This window comes from Miniopterus schreibersii (genome assembly GCF_964146895.1).
Source record: "Miniopterus schreibersii genome assembly, chromosome: 9".
In the NCBI taxonomy this organism is placed as follows: Eukaryota; Metazoa; Chordata; class Mammalia; order Chiroptera; family Miniopteridae; genus Miniopterus; species Miniopterus schreibersii.
This window is the reverse complement of record NC_138118.1, coordinates 716,759-734,978: the sequence shown is the minus strand read 5'-3', so window position 1 is coordinate 734,978 and position 18,220 is coordinate 716,759. Positions and strand designations below refer to the sequence as shown.

Below are 18,220 nucleotides of genomic sequence, written 5' to 3'. Positions count from 1 at the left end.
GGACTGTCAGGACAGCGTCCCTGTCCCTGGGGAGGTTCTGGGCACGGCACAGATGCCAGGCTAGACACCTGACGGGCCACATGGGTAGCAGGATGTCAGCATCGAGCGGGAGAACAGGGATGTGTGCAGGTGCCTCCCGTTCATGCTGAATTGTAATGTTCGAGCTTCTAGCCTCTTTGTCCGACACGCTTTGACACGTCCACACAAGCGTTAGAGCTTCAGTGACTTTTGGTCAGCAGCCCCTGAGTGTAAGGAAAGTGCTCCTCTCCGTTTCTCTTGGGTCGTCCTGATTGAACGTTACCGCTGGTTCTCTCACGCAGGGACCCTCTCTGAGGAAGGGCTGCTGCTGTACCTGCGTGTGCTCCAGACCTTCCTTTCCCAGTTGCCGGTCGCACCTGCCAGTGCGAGCTGCCAGGACTCAGCCAGTGACTCGGAAGATGAGAGCGGGGAGGCCGACCAGCGGAGGAGCGTGCCGGTGAGCCCCGGCTGCAGTGGACCGGGAAGTTGTCTTTGACTCTGTGTCCACCTGCTTTAGTGTGGGTGTACATAGTGCATGAAGGCACTCCAGCCTCAGCTGCACACGCTCGCTCTCCTCTCCCACAGGGGCCGTCCTGCGGTTGGCAGGCCACACACGAGGACTCGTGCGGGGCAGAGTTCTGGGTTTGGTTCCTGTGCACAGTAGGGTCGGATTGTACATGAATTTAGTTTCCAGTTCTCGGAGGTGCCCTTACTGTGTGCCAGGCAGCCAGCCAGTCCTCTGTTGTTATAAGAATTTTTTATTACAGCTTTTTTGAGGTGCACCTGAGCATAATATTCACCCTTTTAAGTGATGTACAATTCAGTGGGTTTTTCCAGTATAGTAACAGCCCTGGGCAGCCACCACCACGGCCCGATTTTAGAACATTTCTCCATTCCAGGGAGAACCTGGGCCCATTAGCATCGCTCCCTGGCCCCTGGGAGGGAACAGGTTACGTTCCTTCTCACCCTGTCGGGTGAGCACCAAGCAACACTGTGGATGGCACGTGTCACGATTTACTTTAGCGCGTTGTCACACTCCTGTCTTGCCCAGCCTTGCCGGCTGTGTGTCCAGTCACACACACATCCTCTGTGTGTCTTAAGCGGTGTGTCTGCCACCGATCTCTCTTTCTTTTTAATCACACAACTGAAGTGACTTGGGATGTGGCTCTGACAGGCGTCACGTCTTCTGTGGGGTCAGTACGAAGCCTCACCTCAGGGAGGGGCCAGGGCAGCGAGAGCAGGTGCGGTGGAGGGAGGGAGAGGGCCGGTGCTCATCAGCGGGGGTGAGACGGCCTCCATGCCGCGGCGCTCCGGCAGAGAGGGCGCCTCAGGGGTGTCTGTCCACTCGGGCCGAGAGCCCCGGCTGGGACCGGTCACGGGGCGCTGCGCAGGGCCGGGCGGGGCGGGCGGGTGGCTGAGACCCGTGTGTTGCAGGCGGACGGGAGGCTGTCGCTGCCGCACATAACGGAGGAGTGCCTGCGCAAGCTCGACTCGAAGCGCCAGACCAACACGCTGCTCAGCCTCGTGCGGCGCGACACGGCCGGCGAGGAGGCCTTCGCGCTCATGGCCGGCATCTGCCACTCGCTGCTGGTGCAGCAGCGCCTCGTGGTGCCGCGTGTCAGGCATGTGGGGGGCGCGGCGGGGCCGGGGGCGGTTCCATCCCGTCAGCGCCTGGGTCCCGGTCCTGTGGGTCCCCAGTCCCTGTGGATCCCCAATCCCTGTGGGCCCCAATCCCTGTGGGCCCCCAATCCCTGTGGGCCTCTGTCCCTGTGGGCCCCCGTCCCTGTGGGCCCCAATCCCTGTGGGCCCCCAATCTCTGTGGGCCTCTGTCCCTGTGGGCCCCTGTCCCTGTGGGCCCCTGTCCCTGTGGGCCCCCAATCCCTGTGGGCCCCCAATCCCTGTGGGCCCCCGTCCCTGTGGGCCCCAATCCCTGTGGGCCTCTGTCCCTGTGGGCCCCCGTCCCTGTGGCCCCCAATCCCTGTGGGCCCCCAATCTCTGTGGGCCTCTGTCCCTGTGGGCCCCCGTCCCTGTGGCCCCCAATCCCTGTGGGCCCCCAATCCCTGTGGGCCTCTGTCCCTGTGGGCCCCCGTCCCTGTGGCCCCCAATCCCTGTGGGCCCCCAATCTCTGTGGGCCTCTGTCCCTGTGGGCCCCTGTCCCTGTGGGCCCCTGTCCCTGTGGGCCCCCGTCCCTGTGGGCCCCAATCCCTGTGGGCCCCCAATCCCTGTGGGCCCCTGTCCCTATGGGCCCCCGTCCCTGTGGGCCCCAATCCCTGTGGGCCCCCAATCCCTGTGGGCCTCTGTCCCTGTGGGCCCCCGTCCCTGTGGGCCCCCGTCCCTGTGGGCCCCAATCCCTGTGGGCCCCAATCCCTGTGGGCCCCCATCCCTGTGGGCCTCTGTCCCTGTGGGCCCCAATCCCTGTGGATCCCCAATCCCTGTGGGCCTCTGTCCCTGTGGGCCCCCGTCCCTGTGGGCCCCTGCTGGGGCGCGGGGTGGTCACCCTGGCATGCGTGGGGAGGACTCGGGTCTCTTTCTAGGCCCGCAGGCGCCGGGGGGCCAGGTCCGGGTAGCAGATGAACCAGCCGCCTTGTCGTGGGGATGCGAAGTCTAGGCCTAGCCCTAGTTGGGCTCATGCCTGTAGTTACCCCAAATATGACGTGTTGTTTTAGGCCTTTCCATGCTTTCTATCAGACGCCCCTGGCAGTGTGCTCGGGCACTTGAGAGCTTGGTTTCCTAATGTGCGCAGCCCGGCGTGGCCAGCGGTCGAGCACCCACCTGGGACCCTGGAGGTCGGGGTCCGATGCCCAGTGGGGGCACAGGCCGGAGCTGCAGCTCCATCCCCAGCAGGGCGTGCAGGTGGCGGCCCATCAGTGACTCGTCAGTGGTATTTCTCTCCCTTCCTCTCTGACATAGATAGAATATATATTAGAAATTTTTTTGAATTAAACGTTCAAGAGGAACAAAATGTACCTGTTAAAATGGCTGACTTGTGCTAGGGTCACTGTGACTGAAATCTTGAACTATTTTTTCCTCTGTTTTAAGTGACAGTTTAGCAATTTCTTAGGAATTCAACAGAAAAATATTTAAGTGCAGAAATATGCAGCAGGTGTAGGAACTGAGAGACAGGCCACAGGCCACCTGCTGGACAGCTGTCTCTAGTGGGTCCTATGCTGTGTCAGGTGACCTGCGTCACCTTTATCAGTCGCTGGCCCACAGCATGAAAGAGCCGCTGCTCTGGTGAGGACAGTCTTTGGAATGAACCGTGTAGGGGCGTCACCTACAGAAGCTGCCTGTGAGCACCGATGCGGGCAGCTAATTAGGTGCTGTCTTAGCCAGCTGGTGTTTATTGCTGCGGAGGAAGTCAGGTGCTAGGGAGCTGTGATCTTCGATTAGGTGATTAGCTTCCTGGGGCTAATTGCATGAGAGCAGGATGTGAGATCTGAGGGAACGGCCCTGGAGCGGGGTGGGCTGCTTGCTTTTATTGCAGGGCAAAGTCCACCGGCTGGGCCGTGATCACTGCTCTGGGTTTCTAGGGAGCCCTGTCCAGCGGGTGTCCGTGTGGGCTGGCTGTGAGCACAGCGCCTGTTTCCTCCAAGAAACTGCTCCAGGAGTCTTATTTTTGTTTTAAATGTATTAGGTTTTAAATATTGAGACTGTTCCCCATAGTTCACCAAGGAGCAAGTAGGCTTTCCTTAACAGCTGAGGATTTTTAACTGCTTTCAACTTCCTTTTGTAATCCTCACCTGAGGACATGTTCATTGATTTTATAGAGGAAGGGAAAGAGAGAGAAACACTGATACGTCCATACGCTGCCTCCTGCACACACCCCAGCCTGGGGCCGAACCTGCAGCCTGGGCATGTGTCCCCACCTGGAGTCAAACCCACAGCCTTTTGGTGTACAGGGTGGCGTTCAACCAGCTGAGCCAGCCGTCCAGGTCTTAGCTTTTTTAAAAGGTGCTTAAAGCAGGGTTAGTGGATTCCCAGGTCGGTAGGTCGCTCTCAAGTTCTCCCAGGCTCACTTCAGTCCCTCTGTTCCCAGAGTTGGGATTTGCAGGTTTTTTGTTTGTACTTTAAATATATCTTTATTGATTTCAGAGAGAAGAAGGGAGAGGGAGAGAGAGAGAGAAACATCAGTGATGAGAGTCATGGATCGGCTGCCTCCTGCACGCCCCCGACGGGATCGATCTCACAACCCGCGCATGTGCCCTGACCGGGAATCAAACCGCAGTCTCCTGGATCCCAGGTCGATGCTCAGCCGCTGAGCTGTGCCTGGCCGGGTGGGATTTGAAGTTTTAATCTCTGTGTAACATTGATTGTTAGGCCGTATAAAGAAATATGGAACTGCCCTTGCCGGTGTGGCTCGGCGGTTAGCGTGCCGGCCTGCGCACCCAAGGGTCAAGGATTCGATTCGCGGTCAAGGGCACGCACCTGGGCTTTGGGCTCGCCCCGGCCTGGTCGGGGTTGCGGGAGGCAGCCGTTCCTGGGTCTCTTTCACAGTGTTGTCTCCCTCCCTCTCTCTCTGAAAAGCAATGGAAAGAATATCCTCAGGTGAGAATTAACAAAAAACACAAAAAACATTTTTATGTCCTGTTTCAAGAAGGGTGACTCAGAGTCAGTCACTGAACATTTGAAGTTCCTAAACGCACGTTGGCAGTAACAGTAGTGACACGTAACAGCGTAGGGTGTCGGCGTGCTTCGAGCTGTGCCTCAGAGAGGGGCAGGCTCGGCTGTCCTGGTGGCTCTCTGGGCGCAGCAGGGTCCCTGCGAAGCCCGCTGCTCGTGGCCCGGGTGGTGCAGCCCACGCGGCACATGCACTGGCGGTGGTGACAGAGGCGTGTTCCGGGCTGTGCAGCGTCCTCGGCGTGCCCCCGTCTCGAGGGAATGTCCTGGGCAAGGACCTGCTGACTCCCGTTTCCCGGCTCCTTTCCAGGCTCCTCTACAGCTTAGCCTTCAACGCCAGGTTCCTGCGGCACCTCTGGGTCCTCATATCGTCCATGACAACGCGGATGGTCACAGGGTAGGTGCCCGGGTCTCCTGGACGGAGCTTGAGGACAGAGAGCGGCAAGTGAATGCAGAATAGCGGGAGGCGTTTTTAAGTCCTGCTCAGATCTGGCTCATTCCATGTTAGAAGATAACTTCTAGATGGTCCGAACTTCACAAGAAGAAATAATGCCAATTTTGCAGTTGTTTACCTGTACATGTTATTAAGAGTATGGCTTCATCTGAGGGTAAATTTGTTTTAAAAATCTAGTCATTTTGGAAACTAGAGGCTTCAAAATTCTTTGCTCCTCATGATCTTCCTGTGCTTTTGAGAGTGAAAACAGGGTTTGAAGCAAATTTCACACCATTTCGAACCTTAAAAGATGTCAAATATTGTAGAAGCTGGTTCCTTAAAACTTTTTTTTATGTTTTTATTTCAGAGGAAGGGAGAGAGAGAGAAACCATCAATGAGAGAGTGTCATGGATCGGCTGCCTCCTGCACATCCCCTGCTGGGGATCAAGGAGCCTGCAACCCAGGCCTGTGCCCTGACCGGGAATTGAACCCTGACCTCCTGGTTCATAGGTGATGCTCGACCACTGAGCCACGCCGGCTGGGCTGAAACTTCATGTTGAAGCAATTTGGTTTCTCCTGTCTGAATCGCTGTGTTGCTGGGGGGGGGGGGGATTCGTTTCTTTACACATGGTAATCGCACAAGCAGCAGGCACAGAATGAATGTGTGTGTAGAGTGCCATGGCCGGCTCTGTGTGGAACGGCCCCTCAGAGGTCTGCAGGGTCCCTCTGCACTGGCCCCAGAAAGGCCTGTGTGGCTCGGTCTCCTGGAGATGGAACCTCAGAATGAAGCTGCTGTGAGGCCCCTGCCCTGGAGACGGTGTTGCTGTTGGGGCCCAGCCGGGAGCCAGCCGAGCAGGACTGAGGCCGAGACTCAGCAGGACTGAGGCCGAGAGCGAGACTGGGCAGAAGAGTGTTTCTTTTTGTTTGGTTTTGTTTTTTTTGTTCTTTGGTGTGTTATGTTTTTTTGAAGGAGAGGGACAAGCAGTTGAAAGAAGGGATGCTTGGGGGTGAGGGTGGAGTGTCCAGAATGTGGGCGTGGTCGTTGGCACTGGGGCTGGGGGTGTGATGTTTCGGTGGAGTCTGTGTTGAGGGCTCTGGCCTCGAGCTGGTCAGTGTGGTTTGTAGAGAAAGGAGGCCGTTTTAGTGCCTTAGCATCAGGGACAGTCAGCCCTGCAAGGAGCCATGGTCCACATCCTCTGTACAGAACTGTTCTTTCTGTTTCGTTTTACTTGAATGGCAGCTTTCAGAGGTTGCTTCATTGTCTTGTGTCCACAGTGGGCTGCGAAGCCGAGATAGGGAAGCCGGGCGGTGTCCTCCGTCCTCTGCATTTTCGGTTGGAGTGTACTGTTTGAGGGGTGTTCTGTTTCACTTTGGGTGCATTTCAGCCTTGGCTTTCCTGAGTGACAGGTTTGTTTAGGCAAAGGGAGATTGGGGGTCACTGGGACAGGAAATTACCGCTGACCTGCGAGTGTCTCCGCTTAGCAACCGAGGCCCTTCCCTGGGCTGCCTGCTTGTTTCCCCAGTTGTCTCCTCCTGAACGGATGGAGTCATGGTGTGCGAGAGAAAGACGAGAGACTCTACACATTTTTTAAAAACTAATTATTTTTAAAAAGCCAATGTGAGAATTGGAGTTTCTTTTTACTTGTTTAATTTATTAAAATAAAGTCTCTCGAGAAACTCAGTGTGTTAATCAATCCTAGATTATATCTTATCACATTGACTTTTGGAAAAAATGCCTGATATTTCTGGAAAAGGCAATGACTTTAACTCAAAAGCAGTTTTGTAGCAAGACGAGCCCAGCTGGGGCCTCTGAGCTGCAGTGGGTGTGAGACGTCCGAGGGCAGGTCTGGTGTTCCTTTTCTGTCCCACCCGAGCCTTGGGTTCGGGGATGGGGTTGGAGGCCTGGGATCTACTCCTCACGGGCTCCTTGGTGACTGGGGTGCAGGGGAAGGTGGAGGCACCAGGGCCAGGGGTTTCCACTCTCCGTCAGACATCCTTTAGCTGAACCACACGGAGGTGGGGGACCCTCTGTGTGCAACCAGCAGGTGGGCCCTCAGCCCAGGCTGGCGTGGCCCCTGCTGTGTCTCCCTCAGCAGGGACTGCGCTTGTCGCATGTGACCGCTGCTTTCCCTGTCATCGTCACTGGTAGTAAGTGGAACTTCCAGCAGCCCAAGCAGTTTAGGCAGGAACACGTTCCGTAGAAGCTTCTGCCGGGTGGGAGAGAGGCCCTTCCATTTGGGGGGTGGGGGAGGGTAGCCAGGCCCAGCCTGAGGTCCGTGGTTCAGAGGCAGATACAGAGAGGCCCGGGATTGCCTGAGGTCTCGTCGGTGCTCCTGATCCGCTTGTTACCACTCAGTGTCTTTCCATTACAGTAAAGTCATAGGCTTTTCATTTGCACATAAGCCTTTGAAACTGGCCTGCTTTCAGGGGAATATTTGAGTTAGTGTTTATGGCAGAAAGAGCAGTCAGCAGAGAATCAAGAGACATGTTTCATTTATGCCCCGGCTGCATCACAACACGGGCACATAGCTGACCCTTCTTGCCAGGCACAGCTTTTGTCAATAGAATGAAAATGATTAATTTCTTGCAACCCCACAGTGGGTTAAAGAGAACAAAGAAGCTAATGCTAAAGAATTGCCCCAGTCTTATTTTAGGGAACCAATATAAGAATTTTATGCATCCTGACAGACATGTGGGTAAACTCATGTTGATGGTGAGGCTGATGATGGTGGTGGTGGTGATGATGGTGATGGTGGTGATGGTGATGGTGGTGACGGTGATGGTGATGGTGGTGATGGTGGTGGTGGTGGTGGTGATGGTGGTGGTGGTGGTGGTGATGGTGGTGGTGGTGGTGGTGATGATGATGGTGGTGATGGTGGTGGTGGTGGTGATGGTGATGGTGGTGATGGTGGTGATGGTGGTGGTGGTGGTGGTGGTGATGGTGGTGGTGGTGGTGATGGTGGTGGTGGTGGTGGTGGTGGTGGTGGTGGTGGTGGTGGTGGTGATGGTGGTGGTGGTGATGGTGGTGATGGTGGTGGTGGTGGTGATGGTGGTGGTGGTGATGGTGGTGGTGGTGGTGGTGGTGGTGGTGGTGATGGTGGTGATGATGGTGGTGATGGGTGGTGGTGGTGGTGATGGTGATGGTGGTGATGGTGGTGATGGTGATGGTGGTGATGGTGAGGATGGTGAGGATGGTGGTGGTGATGGTGATTTTGAGTACAAGGATTATTGACTGCAATAATAGCTGAAAGCTGGCCTATCACTTTTTTAGACTCAGGAAATATTTTCTTCACATTACAAGTGGTTAATTCAACCTGTACCATGTTCCCCTAATAATATTTATTCATCAATATTATCTGTTATTTTTGTAGTTCTGCATTTAGTGGCAAGGCAAGTAAAACTTATTTTTACTAGTATCAACAAAACATGACATTAAATTTTTTTTTCCGTATGTCAGTGAAATGTTACTGAGTGGATGGCCCAGTAGACTTGGTGGGGACTAAGTTGGGAGACAGGGCTCGGTCCTGTGGAGGTAGCCGCTGTCATGCAGTTAAGCAGCCCCACCCTTCTTTATCTTGCACATGCACAGCCCTTTCCTGTCACGCTGGTTTTGTCCATGACGTGGGATAGTTGGCCCTGTAGTATCCTCACTGTGTTCAGTTTTGGACCAATCCCTTTGGTTCATTAATTCATTGAGCTCAGTGTTCAGTGCTATGACTGCCTGTGGAGTGGGGCATGTTCAGATGGGACAATGGCCAGAGTGTTTCTTCTCATGGGAGCAGAGTTCACCTGGGTCCCTGTCCTCAGCCCTGCTCTCCCCTGAGCTGTGCACCTTGGAGACCGTGAAGCTCCAGGGCTTCAGCCAAGCCCAGCAAAGCCCCCTGGGAATAACTGACCATCTGCTGGCCTCACCAGCTGTGCTCTCCTGTAGAACTGTGGGCCTGCTGGGCAGCCAGGTGATAACGGGTGTTCCTGACTCCTGGTCACATCTCATTGAGTGTGGTTTTGTGGAAATAGATGTTCATGGTGCCCATAGCATCGACTACCCCAGGATTGATTGGACATGCCTTAGGGACCATGGGGCCTTAGAGTTTGGAAAGAGCTCATGGGTGAACCTGTGTTAGCTAAAAGTTCAGTAATACAAAAGACCACATTAACCACAAGAGAAAGGGACCTGATTAGAGGTGGGAGAAGTAACTATAACACATCACAGCCCTTGACAGATGAGGGGACTCCAGAGCTCGGGACCACCTCACCTTAGGCTGCCCTGTGTGGTCAGTGACTCCTCGTAGAAGCAGGAGCAGTAACAGCTGGGGATGAACTTGGACAGTAGGAACAGACCGAGGGTAGAGAAGGGGAGGCTTCATTCCTGAAGCTTCTGACCGGAGTTTGTATTCCCCTGCGCGAATTCATGGCACCAGAGTGGTCTGCCTTTATCGAATGTGTCAAATAGGGGGGTTTCAGCATAAAAGTAAAGTGTGCGTCTGTAATCGCGGCATTCCTTGTGCCGCTCCTCTAAGGGCCATCTGAGGACCTGGCTCAGGCCATGAGTGAAGAGTGGCCGGCGGTTCCTGGTTTTTCACTTGTTTGTTAGCTGTGTTGTTAGGACTTCACCCTCCCTTCGTGGGTGCACTGCTCGTATGAATGTCGGGTTCCCTGACTCTTGTCTGCGTCACGTCTTCTCCCCACCCAGGTCCATGGTGCCGCTGCTGCAGGTCATATCCAGGGGCTCGCCCATGTCCTTCGAGGACTCTGGCCGCATCATCCCCCTCTTCTACCTGTTCAGCTCCTTGTTCAGTCACTCGCTGATCTCCATACACGACAACGAGTTCTTCGGGGACCCCATCGATGGTGAGACTTGAGGGGCCCCCTGGTGCCGGCCCTTGGGGGACAGAGGTCTGCGTCCTCTGAAGGCGTTAGTGTGTGGGCAGCTTCCGAAGATTGTGACGGGCCTGGGCTTGTTCTCCAGTCGTAGGTCAGAGGCCGTCGTCCCTGATGCCCTTCACTCTGGAGGAGCTGGTGGTGCTGTCCCGCTGCCTCCGGGACGCCTGCCTCGGGATCATCAAGCTGGCGTACCCCGAGACCAGGCCCGAGGTGCGCGAGGAGTACGCGACCGCGTTCCAGAGCATCGGGGTGACCGCGAGCGCCGAGGTGCAGCAGTGCGTCCAGGTGGAGCAGAAGCGGTGGATCCAGCTGTTCAAGGTCAGTGGGGCAGGGGTGCCCCTCGGTGGGCGGGACGCGCAGTCACAGGCCTGGAGACAGCTCGCTTCTCCTTCCCTTTTGTTCTGTTCTGCTGCTGTTTTAGATATTCTTTATTCCTTTTTCTTTTACTTTTTTTTTATTCAATTTGTTGGGGTAAACTGGTTAATAACATCATATTGGTTCCAGTGTACATGCCTGTGGTAGTGACCTGCACATGGCGCTCTGTGCCCACCACCTTCCCTTTCACGTACTTGGCCCTTTACCCTTTTCAGCCTCTCCTGCCCCCAGCGTTTGCCATTTCTGCGCACTCGCTCTCTCTCTCTCTCTTTTTAAATCCTCACCTGAGGATATTTTTCCATTGATTTTTTTTTAGAGAGAGTGGAATGGGGAGGGAAGGAGAGAGAGAAAGTGATGTGAGCGAGACGCATTGACTGGTTACCTCCCACACTTGCTCCAACTAGGGGGCGGGGAGTGAACCCAAAATCCAGGTACGTGCCCTTCACTGGAATCGAATCCGAGACCCTTCAGTCCTCAGCTGACGCTCCAGCCACTGAGCCAAACTGGCCAGGGCTTACCTTCTTTTAAAACCACAGTTTTAGTTGTTAAATGCACCTGTTACAAGTTGCAGTAACTACTTTTGGTGACAACGTAAAATACAAATAAAATGCTTAATGTTTTCGTTTTTATTTCTCTTACACACTTCCTTTTTTAATCTTTTAAGAAGTTGATTAACAGGTGGAGTAAGGTCATCGATTTAATGGAAGTTGAGTATAAATTATTTTAGACCATCTCCATCTCTAGCCATGTAGAGATGGAGTTTCTGAGGCTGGAATGTTGGCAGGAAACCGCCACCGAGAGAGCCTGTAACTATCAGGGCAGAAAAAAGAAAAGAGAGAGGGTGCTTGACTTCCCATGAAATCTCTGCAGCAAACACATCTCGTCAGCTAAAATCGCTCATTAAAGGAGTGAGAGCAGAAGAAACGCATTTTCCAAATTGGATGCTAGATTTACAGTCCGTTTAGCACTGGCGACCTCGAGCGCACTAATGCTCCGTCCGAGTCATCAGCTGTCCCTTCAGGTCTTTTATCACTGCTTTTGTCAAGCTATCTATTTAATTGAAAGAAGTTAATTGAATGAAAATGATCAGCTAAGCTTGTATTAATATTGCTAATGGAGCTTTCTCCTTGGCCGTGTTTGGAGAAAGATGTCGAGCTAGACTTTAGGAAAGGCCCATTAATGCTCGCACTTAACCCGATGGGCTCGTTAAGGGCTGCTTACTCATCCTGCGAGCGCGCAGTCCCTGTCCAGCCCATTCGCCTGATTTTACAACACATTTCACTTACGAGCACAGGCATTAGCAGCAGAGAGAGTAACTGATAATGTTTTGATTGCACTGAATACAGTCCTAATGCATCGTTGAATTTATAATTTGTGCAGATTGATGTAATATGTGTTTGCACAATTTATTTTAATTACCTATCTCTGTGTTCCTAAGTAAACTATGAAGGTCACATGTTGAGCCCTTGGTATATATCCTTTCTTAAAGACTGACAATGTTGCAACTTTTCTAAGTTAAAAATAAGCTATTCACCCATTTAAAACCCATAATTCTTATGTAAACTTTTCCTGGATACGTGTATTGTGGTAGCAGATGTGTTTTCCTTCAAGTGTTTAATTAAACCCTGGGATCTGGTTAATAAAGCTTTCCATCTCGTAGATATCAGGCATTGTGTACAGTGTCCGATAACCTCACTATTTATGGCACCTACTGAGAATTTAATAATCTTCACGACAGCCTTATCTTTTGGACCTAGGCGTCTCTGGCTTTAATAATGCTGTGTGTTTTCCCCTTGTTTAAGCATTAATGGAAATTTCATGTTGAGTTTTTTCTTATGCCTCAAAATGACTCATTGGCACTTTGTTGGGATTGAGAGTTTTTGAGAACCAAGGCGAAAGTTCACTTTTTTGGTAAACGATTATTTTAGATTTGAAATTGGGTTGTTACAAAGCTCTTCTGAGTTTGGAACAGGATTGTTTGAAGATTTCTTTTTAGCAGGATTTCTTTTCTTTGGAAAAAAAAATTATACTACCTGTTCATTGAGCTGAGGCCTAAAAATGAGAAACAGGTCAAGGCCTAATCTTTGAGGGGGAAAGTTCAGCTGCTATTAGTGTTCTGTGCAGAAAAGATGATCTTTGCCATGAAATAACAAGAACTCCCCTCCGCGGTGACTGCTCCAGACAGTGTCCTCAGAGTGTGCGTGTATTGGCGGGTTCAGGGGGGAGACTGAGGAAGATACCGCAGGTCTCCCGAGTTACAGCCGTGGTCGCGCAGGTCGTGGGCAGAAAGACTGGATAAACGGTCAGCGATTGTTATACGTCGCACGGCCACGTTTTAGTTGAAGAATTCATGGTAGAATCAACCAAGAAGGTAAGAGCGTTTCCAGTGACTTCCTGTCTTCCGCTGACCTGACGGAATTGCAGTGATGAGACCTGACTTCCTCGGCTGCTGGCCATTCTTTCAGCCCTGCTGGTCCTCGCAAACTAATTTCTGGGAGAGGCTGTAGAACTTTTAAGTGGAAGAGTCATCTTTCTGTCACTCTGGGAACTGAGGTCAGTTTCTCAGACCAGCATTGATGCTGCTAAAACAATGGATGCACTTATCAGATTTGTAAACTCCCCTGACGTGTCATCTGTAGCTCTGATGGCTTTGCCATGTGTGCTCCTGGGCAACATGCATGTGTGTGGCTCCCCCATGGTAGGAGTGTGCTGGGGCGGCGGGGTTCGTGCCCTGCTTACCACAGCTGTCTGGACACGGCACAGTACGAGGTATTTCACTGTCCTGGTGAGTGGTTTGTGTTTTTCAATTTCAAAAAGATTTCTTAAAAAGTTAAGAATCAGGACGACAGCAGACTCTAGCTGTGAGCCTCACATGCCACCATCAGCTGTCTGTTCACTGAGGGGCACAGAGCAGTGGCCTATGTCCTGGTGCAGCTGTGCACGTCCTTCCTGTCTTAAGGGTCTGTCTGCTTTGTGTGTGACTACGAAGTAGAATGGAAATACGTTGGAGAACACGGTTGTCTTTAAAAACACACCAGTGCATTTTAGCACGTGGTACCTGAGGGCTGGATAAGTTCGGTGGGCCTCTGACAGCAGTTGTCCACATCAGATGCATTGTGACTACGGGTGAGGGTGTCACTATTTAAATACTTGTGGTATTGCCCAGCTGGTGTGGCTCAGGGGTTGGGCGTCGACCTAGGATCCAGGAGATCTCGGTTCGATTCCCAGTCAGGGCACAGGCCCGGGTTGTGGGCTCGACCCCCAGTAGGGGGCGTGCAGGAGGCAGGCAATAAATAACTCTCATCATTGATGTTTCTCTCTCTCGCTCTCCCTTCCTCTCTCTGAAATCAATAAAAACATATTTAAATAAATAAATACAGTACTTGCCCCAGGAACGCTGACTGCACCCTGTGCTAGGGTTGGAACTGAGGCCAGATTGATTCCGTGGCCTCTAGTGTCGTTACACAGTGAACCGGACAAGCACCCTGAACCCCCCCGACCACGGCAGCAGGGGCAGTGCAACTCCCTGAGTTCAGTCCTCCGCGGGACGTGGAGCCCAGGCTTCCCCAGGTGCAGCGTGTGGTCATGACCATGGTTTGTTCTGACAGCAGTTAACTGGGGGGGACCCTAACCTAGGCTCTCCCTGTGTCCTGGGCCACCGTGAAGGCAGTGGTCCCAAAAAACCTGCATCTGGGTGACCTCACCCCTGAGCAACCCCTGCACAACCAGCCAGTGGCGAAGGGGTCACCTGCCGCCTTACCTAAGATGTCTGCTCGTTTGGAAAGGGTACTCCCTGGCATTACGTGGGCTTAAAGATGCCACCAGGTGTCATGGCTAAATTGGCAAGAGATACCCATCAATGAAAGAGCTGTGCTCCAGACCCGGAGAGGTTTTCCCTAATGCGTGGGGCCTGCATGGCCCAGTGGTCAGGGATGGCTTTTTCTCTGTCCGTGGGCATGTCATCCAAGTGGTGTCCCTGCTACCCTGGTGGAGGTACCAGCCACTTTCACGGGGCACAGAGTTTCTGGTATCCTGGGTGTTGGGATGTCATGTCATAGGGGAAGCATCTGTGTTTCTATTGTGTGGATGCTGAATTGTGGGGTTTTAAAGGGAAATTGTTATTAACGATTGAGATGATTTAGTCTTGCTTGTCTGGTGGGTATATTTGGAAATTTATCACCTTACTCTAATTTTACCATTCCTATCCAAATTATATTTTATCCTAATTACCTTTTTAAAAATATATATATTTTTAATTGATTTCAGAGAGAGGAAGGGAGAGGGAGAGAGAGAAACATCACTGATAAGTCATGAATCGGCTGCCTCCTGCAGGCCCCCGACTGGGGATAGAGCCTGCAACCCAGGCCTGTGCCCTGACCGGGAATCGAACCCTGATGATCTGGATCCTAGGTCAGTACTCAACTGCTGAGCCACGCCGGCTGGGCCCCAATTACCTTTTACTTAATTAGAGGCAGGGTGTAATAAAAGGCAGGCTGACTTTTTCAGAAAACACCGTCGTAGTCTTAACTTTACATAATACTTGTGTGATCAAATCCTGGTGGTAAAGGTTTAAAATTTGGACATATAACTTTATTATGCTTGGTGGCCCAGCCCGGCCGTGGTCACCGAAGCCCACACGCTCGGGGTCCTTTGACTTCCGACGGTGGCAGTGCCGGGTTGTCTGTGTGACGTGGGCCTGCTCTTGCTCCCCAGGTCATCACCAACTTGGTGAAGATGTTGAAGTCCAGAGACACAAGGAGGAACTTCTGTCCCCCGAACCACTGGCTGTCCGAGCAGGAGGACATCAGAGCAGATAAGGTGTTGCTGGGAGACCTTCTTAATGTTTTCTTTAAACACATGCTTTCAGCCCCCATCTTTCTGGGGAAAAGAATAAACCCTTTGTCATGGTTGGTTTGTTACTATGTAGCTGAATAGTAACAGCGGAGTTTTTCATTTTAACTCTTGGGTAACATGACATATAGAGCAGTTTCATTGACTGAGACACATATCCTGAGTTTATTGGTTTTAATTTGATGTTTTAACCACAAATTGTATTGAACCCTGGCAATTCTTTGTGGGGGTTGGAGAAGATTTTGCTTTTACTGGTGTCACCAATATCAGATTTAGGACTTAGAGTGTATCCTTGCTTTTCTAAAGAAACACATTTGAGTATTACTGACATTTAGGTCTAAAGTAGATTCAATACTATAGTTTAAAAAACTAAGTAACATTAACGGAGGACGTGATTTGTTTTCGTTTCTGTGAGAGGCAGGCGTGATGGTTCATTTCAGAATGATGGGTGGGGCGGAGCCGAGGGTGTAGGAGATACAAGGACGTTACCAAAACAGTGAAGAAACGGTGTCTGGGACAGTTTCAGAAGCGTCACTGTGTCCCACGAAATTAAACTAAGCATGTGCTTCTGTCCCTGCCCACTGGCCGGGTCAGGACCATGACAGGTCCTGTGCCACAGAGCAGGGCCGGGGCCGGGGCTGGCCTCTAAACACCATCTCCCACCAAAAAGAAAACAGCCATCGTCACCCGGCATTTGGACCCAGGTCTGGGAAGGCCTGACGCGATTGGTGTGGAGCATTTTGTTGCTGGGGGGCCAGGAAGTGCAGAAGGAGGTGTGAGAGCTGGGACCGTGGGAGGGGCTCCAGCCAGGCAGAGGTGAACAGTGAGCATCGGTCAGAACAGGTGCAGCCGACCAGGCCCCAGGCACGCTCATTCTGCGAGCTCTGAGCCTAAGAGGAACAGAGCTGCCAGCCACTGGGGCAGATGCTAAGGACCAACCCTGTTCTTTTGAAAACTGTTTGGAAAAAGTAATCCTGCATTTAGCCTGTGTTTCCTTTATGAACCCGCCCTCGGGCTAACCAAGCCTCAGGTGACGGAGCTCCGTCTCCACAGAGACCTCTTCCTGCTAATGGCTAAAAACACACAAAGGCCTCTCCAAGCTGGAACCTCCTCTCCACAGGCTCCGAGAAGCAGCAGCCCAGGTGATGCTCTCAGGGCGCCATCCACACTGGGTCTGTGGAGGCTGCGGGTGGGAGGTCCTGTGAGATGAGGGTCTGGGGCCAGAACACAGGCCACTGCTGCTCTCGGACCATGGACAGGGTGTCTAGTGACATCACGGGTCCACGTGATGGCACAGTTGTCGATGCGTCACCCACCTGCAGCCACCACGCACGCTCCTCACCCGACTGGGGTGACCCAGACGTGGCTCCGTGTGCAGGAAACGGGCCACACATGCATGTGGACAACACCAGGAAGGTGCGGTCGGCAAACTCCCGACGGAGCTGGTGCAGCTTCACCACTGTCACGGGACGGGTCAGGCTGGAGGGTTCACCGGACAGGACACTGGACCATTTTTATTTGGATGCTACATAATGCAGACAAATTAACTTTTTACAAAATTACAGAAAAGTGACTATTTGGTCACAGTAAGAAATTGTTAATTTTTTTTTAAGTGTGACATGTTTGCTTTGTGAAGCAGTCTTATTAATGGTGGTCACGGTGTCCAGTGTTACACATCAGCAAATGGAACAAGCAGAGATTTCCCTGGTGTGTGTTAGAACAGTCACACAGTAGGTGTGCAAGGGCATGAACAGGTCACCTGAAAAGGACATGAGGTCAGAGAGGGACCTAGCTAACTCCAGTAAATATAAACACCCATTAGCTCACGTGGGATAGGTGGGTGTGGACCAGCTCACGCGCAGTCCTAAGCAGGGTTGCCGGTCTTGCAGGTCACCCAGCTGTACGTGCCAGCTGCCAGACACGTGTGGAGGTTCCGGCGGATGGGGAGGATCGGCCCCCTGCAGTCCACCCTGGATGGTGAGCGCTCTTTAACCTCCGGTCCAGTGGGGTCATTCACAGACCCTGGAACTTATCTTTTCCTTGTCCTGTTCTGTGATTTTTGATGAACCTGCACCACAAACCACATCAAGCTCCATTGTATCCCAGCCCAAACCCTCCCCTCCCTGGCCGCCATGGGTTTGGGTTAGTCCCATGACTTTGCCCTTCCTGGGATATCTACGCTGAAACACACGGTGCGTGTCCTTGGGAGTCTGGGAAGGACACGCACCTAACGCAGGTTTGCTGTGCTGCAGTGGGCCTGGAGTCGCCGCCACTCTCTGTGTCTGAGGAGCGACAGCTTGCCATCCTGACGGAGCTGCCCTTCGTGGTTCCGTTTGAGGAGCGGGTCAAGGTATGCCGGCTTTCTTTAAGGGGACTGCGGTGTTTTGTGTCACTGCAGTGTGAAAGGTAACACCAGGGAAAGTCTCTGAAGTAGCCTAGTACCCAGGTAATCACGTAATTTATACTTTTCCCATTAGATTGTAATAGTTAACGGTGATCTGTAAACGTGTAATCCTACCAGATATCCCTGTGTACAAACTGGAAATATTTTTTCTTTAGCTGTACTGTTTAAAAGGCCTCTTGGGCTGCTGTTTTCTTGCAGTGGGAGCTGTAGGTGCCCTTTGTCCAGTGACTGTTGCATTATTTTTGGAAATGCAATTTTTTGTACATTGTGTTAAAGATATTTGTACTTTATATCTGACTTCTGACTAATGTACAGAACTTTGTTTATACTGACGTGTTTCCAGGTATGATTTTAAATGTTCCTCTGTATTTACCAACTAGGGAGGGCTCTGGGCTGCCGGTCCCTCCGCGGGCTGGACACTGCTCTGCTCCTGCAGCCACTGGCCACAGGCACCGACGTGCTCAGGTCCCGAGCTCCCTCTGCTGGTTTACGTTAAAAAGTTAAATTTTATCACTGTGGAGACGTTCTCACTAATGTTAACTTGCAGCTGTACAAAGCTGTTTTTTTCCCTTCCCTCTACCACCTGGGTTTTTATAAAGGGTTTACAAAAGAAAATACTGCAAAGACAGTGTAGGATG

At 52.3% G+C, this 18,220-nt stretch overlaps 1 protein-coding gene across 1 annotated transcript in view; it reads left to right on the top strand.

Moving 5' to 3' along the window:
- UBE3C (ubiquitin protein ligase E3C) overlaps nt 1-18,220 on the top strand; it is a 61,282-nt gene that overhangs the window by 19,895 nt on the left and 23,167 nt on the right. The window contains exons 9-16 of the mRNA XM_081147780.1: nt 321-475; nt 1,453-1,640; nt 4,946-5,032; nt 9,762-9,919; nt 10,038-10,270; nt 15,041-15,145; nt 17,068-17,155; nt 17,431-17,528. Coding sequence (XP_081003906.1) covers nt 321-475; nt 1,453-1,640; nt 4,946-5,032; nt 9,762-9,919; nt 10,038-10,270; nt 15,041-15,145; nt 17,068-17,155; nt 17,431-17,528 — 1,112 coding nt within the window. The remainder of the gene's footprint in view (nt 1-320; nt 476-1,452; nt 1,641-4,945; nt 5,033-9,761; nt 9,920-10,037; nt 10,271-15,040; nt 15,146-17,067; nt 17,156-17,430; nt 17,529-18,220) is intronic.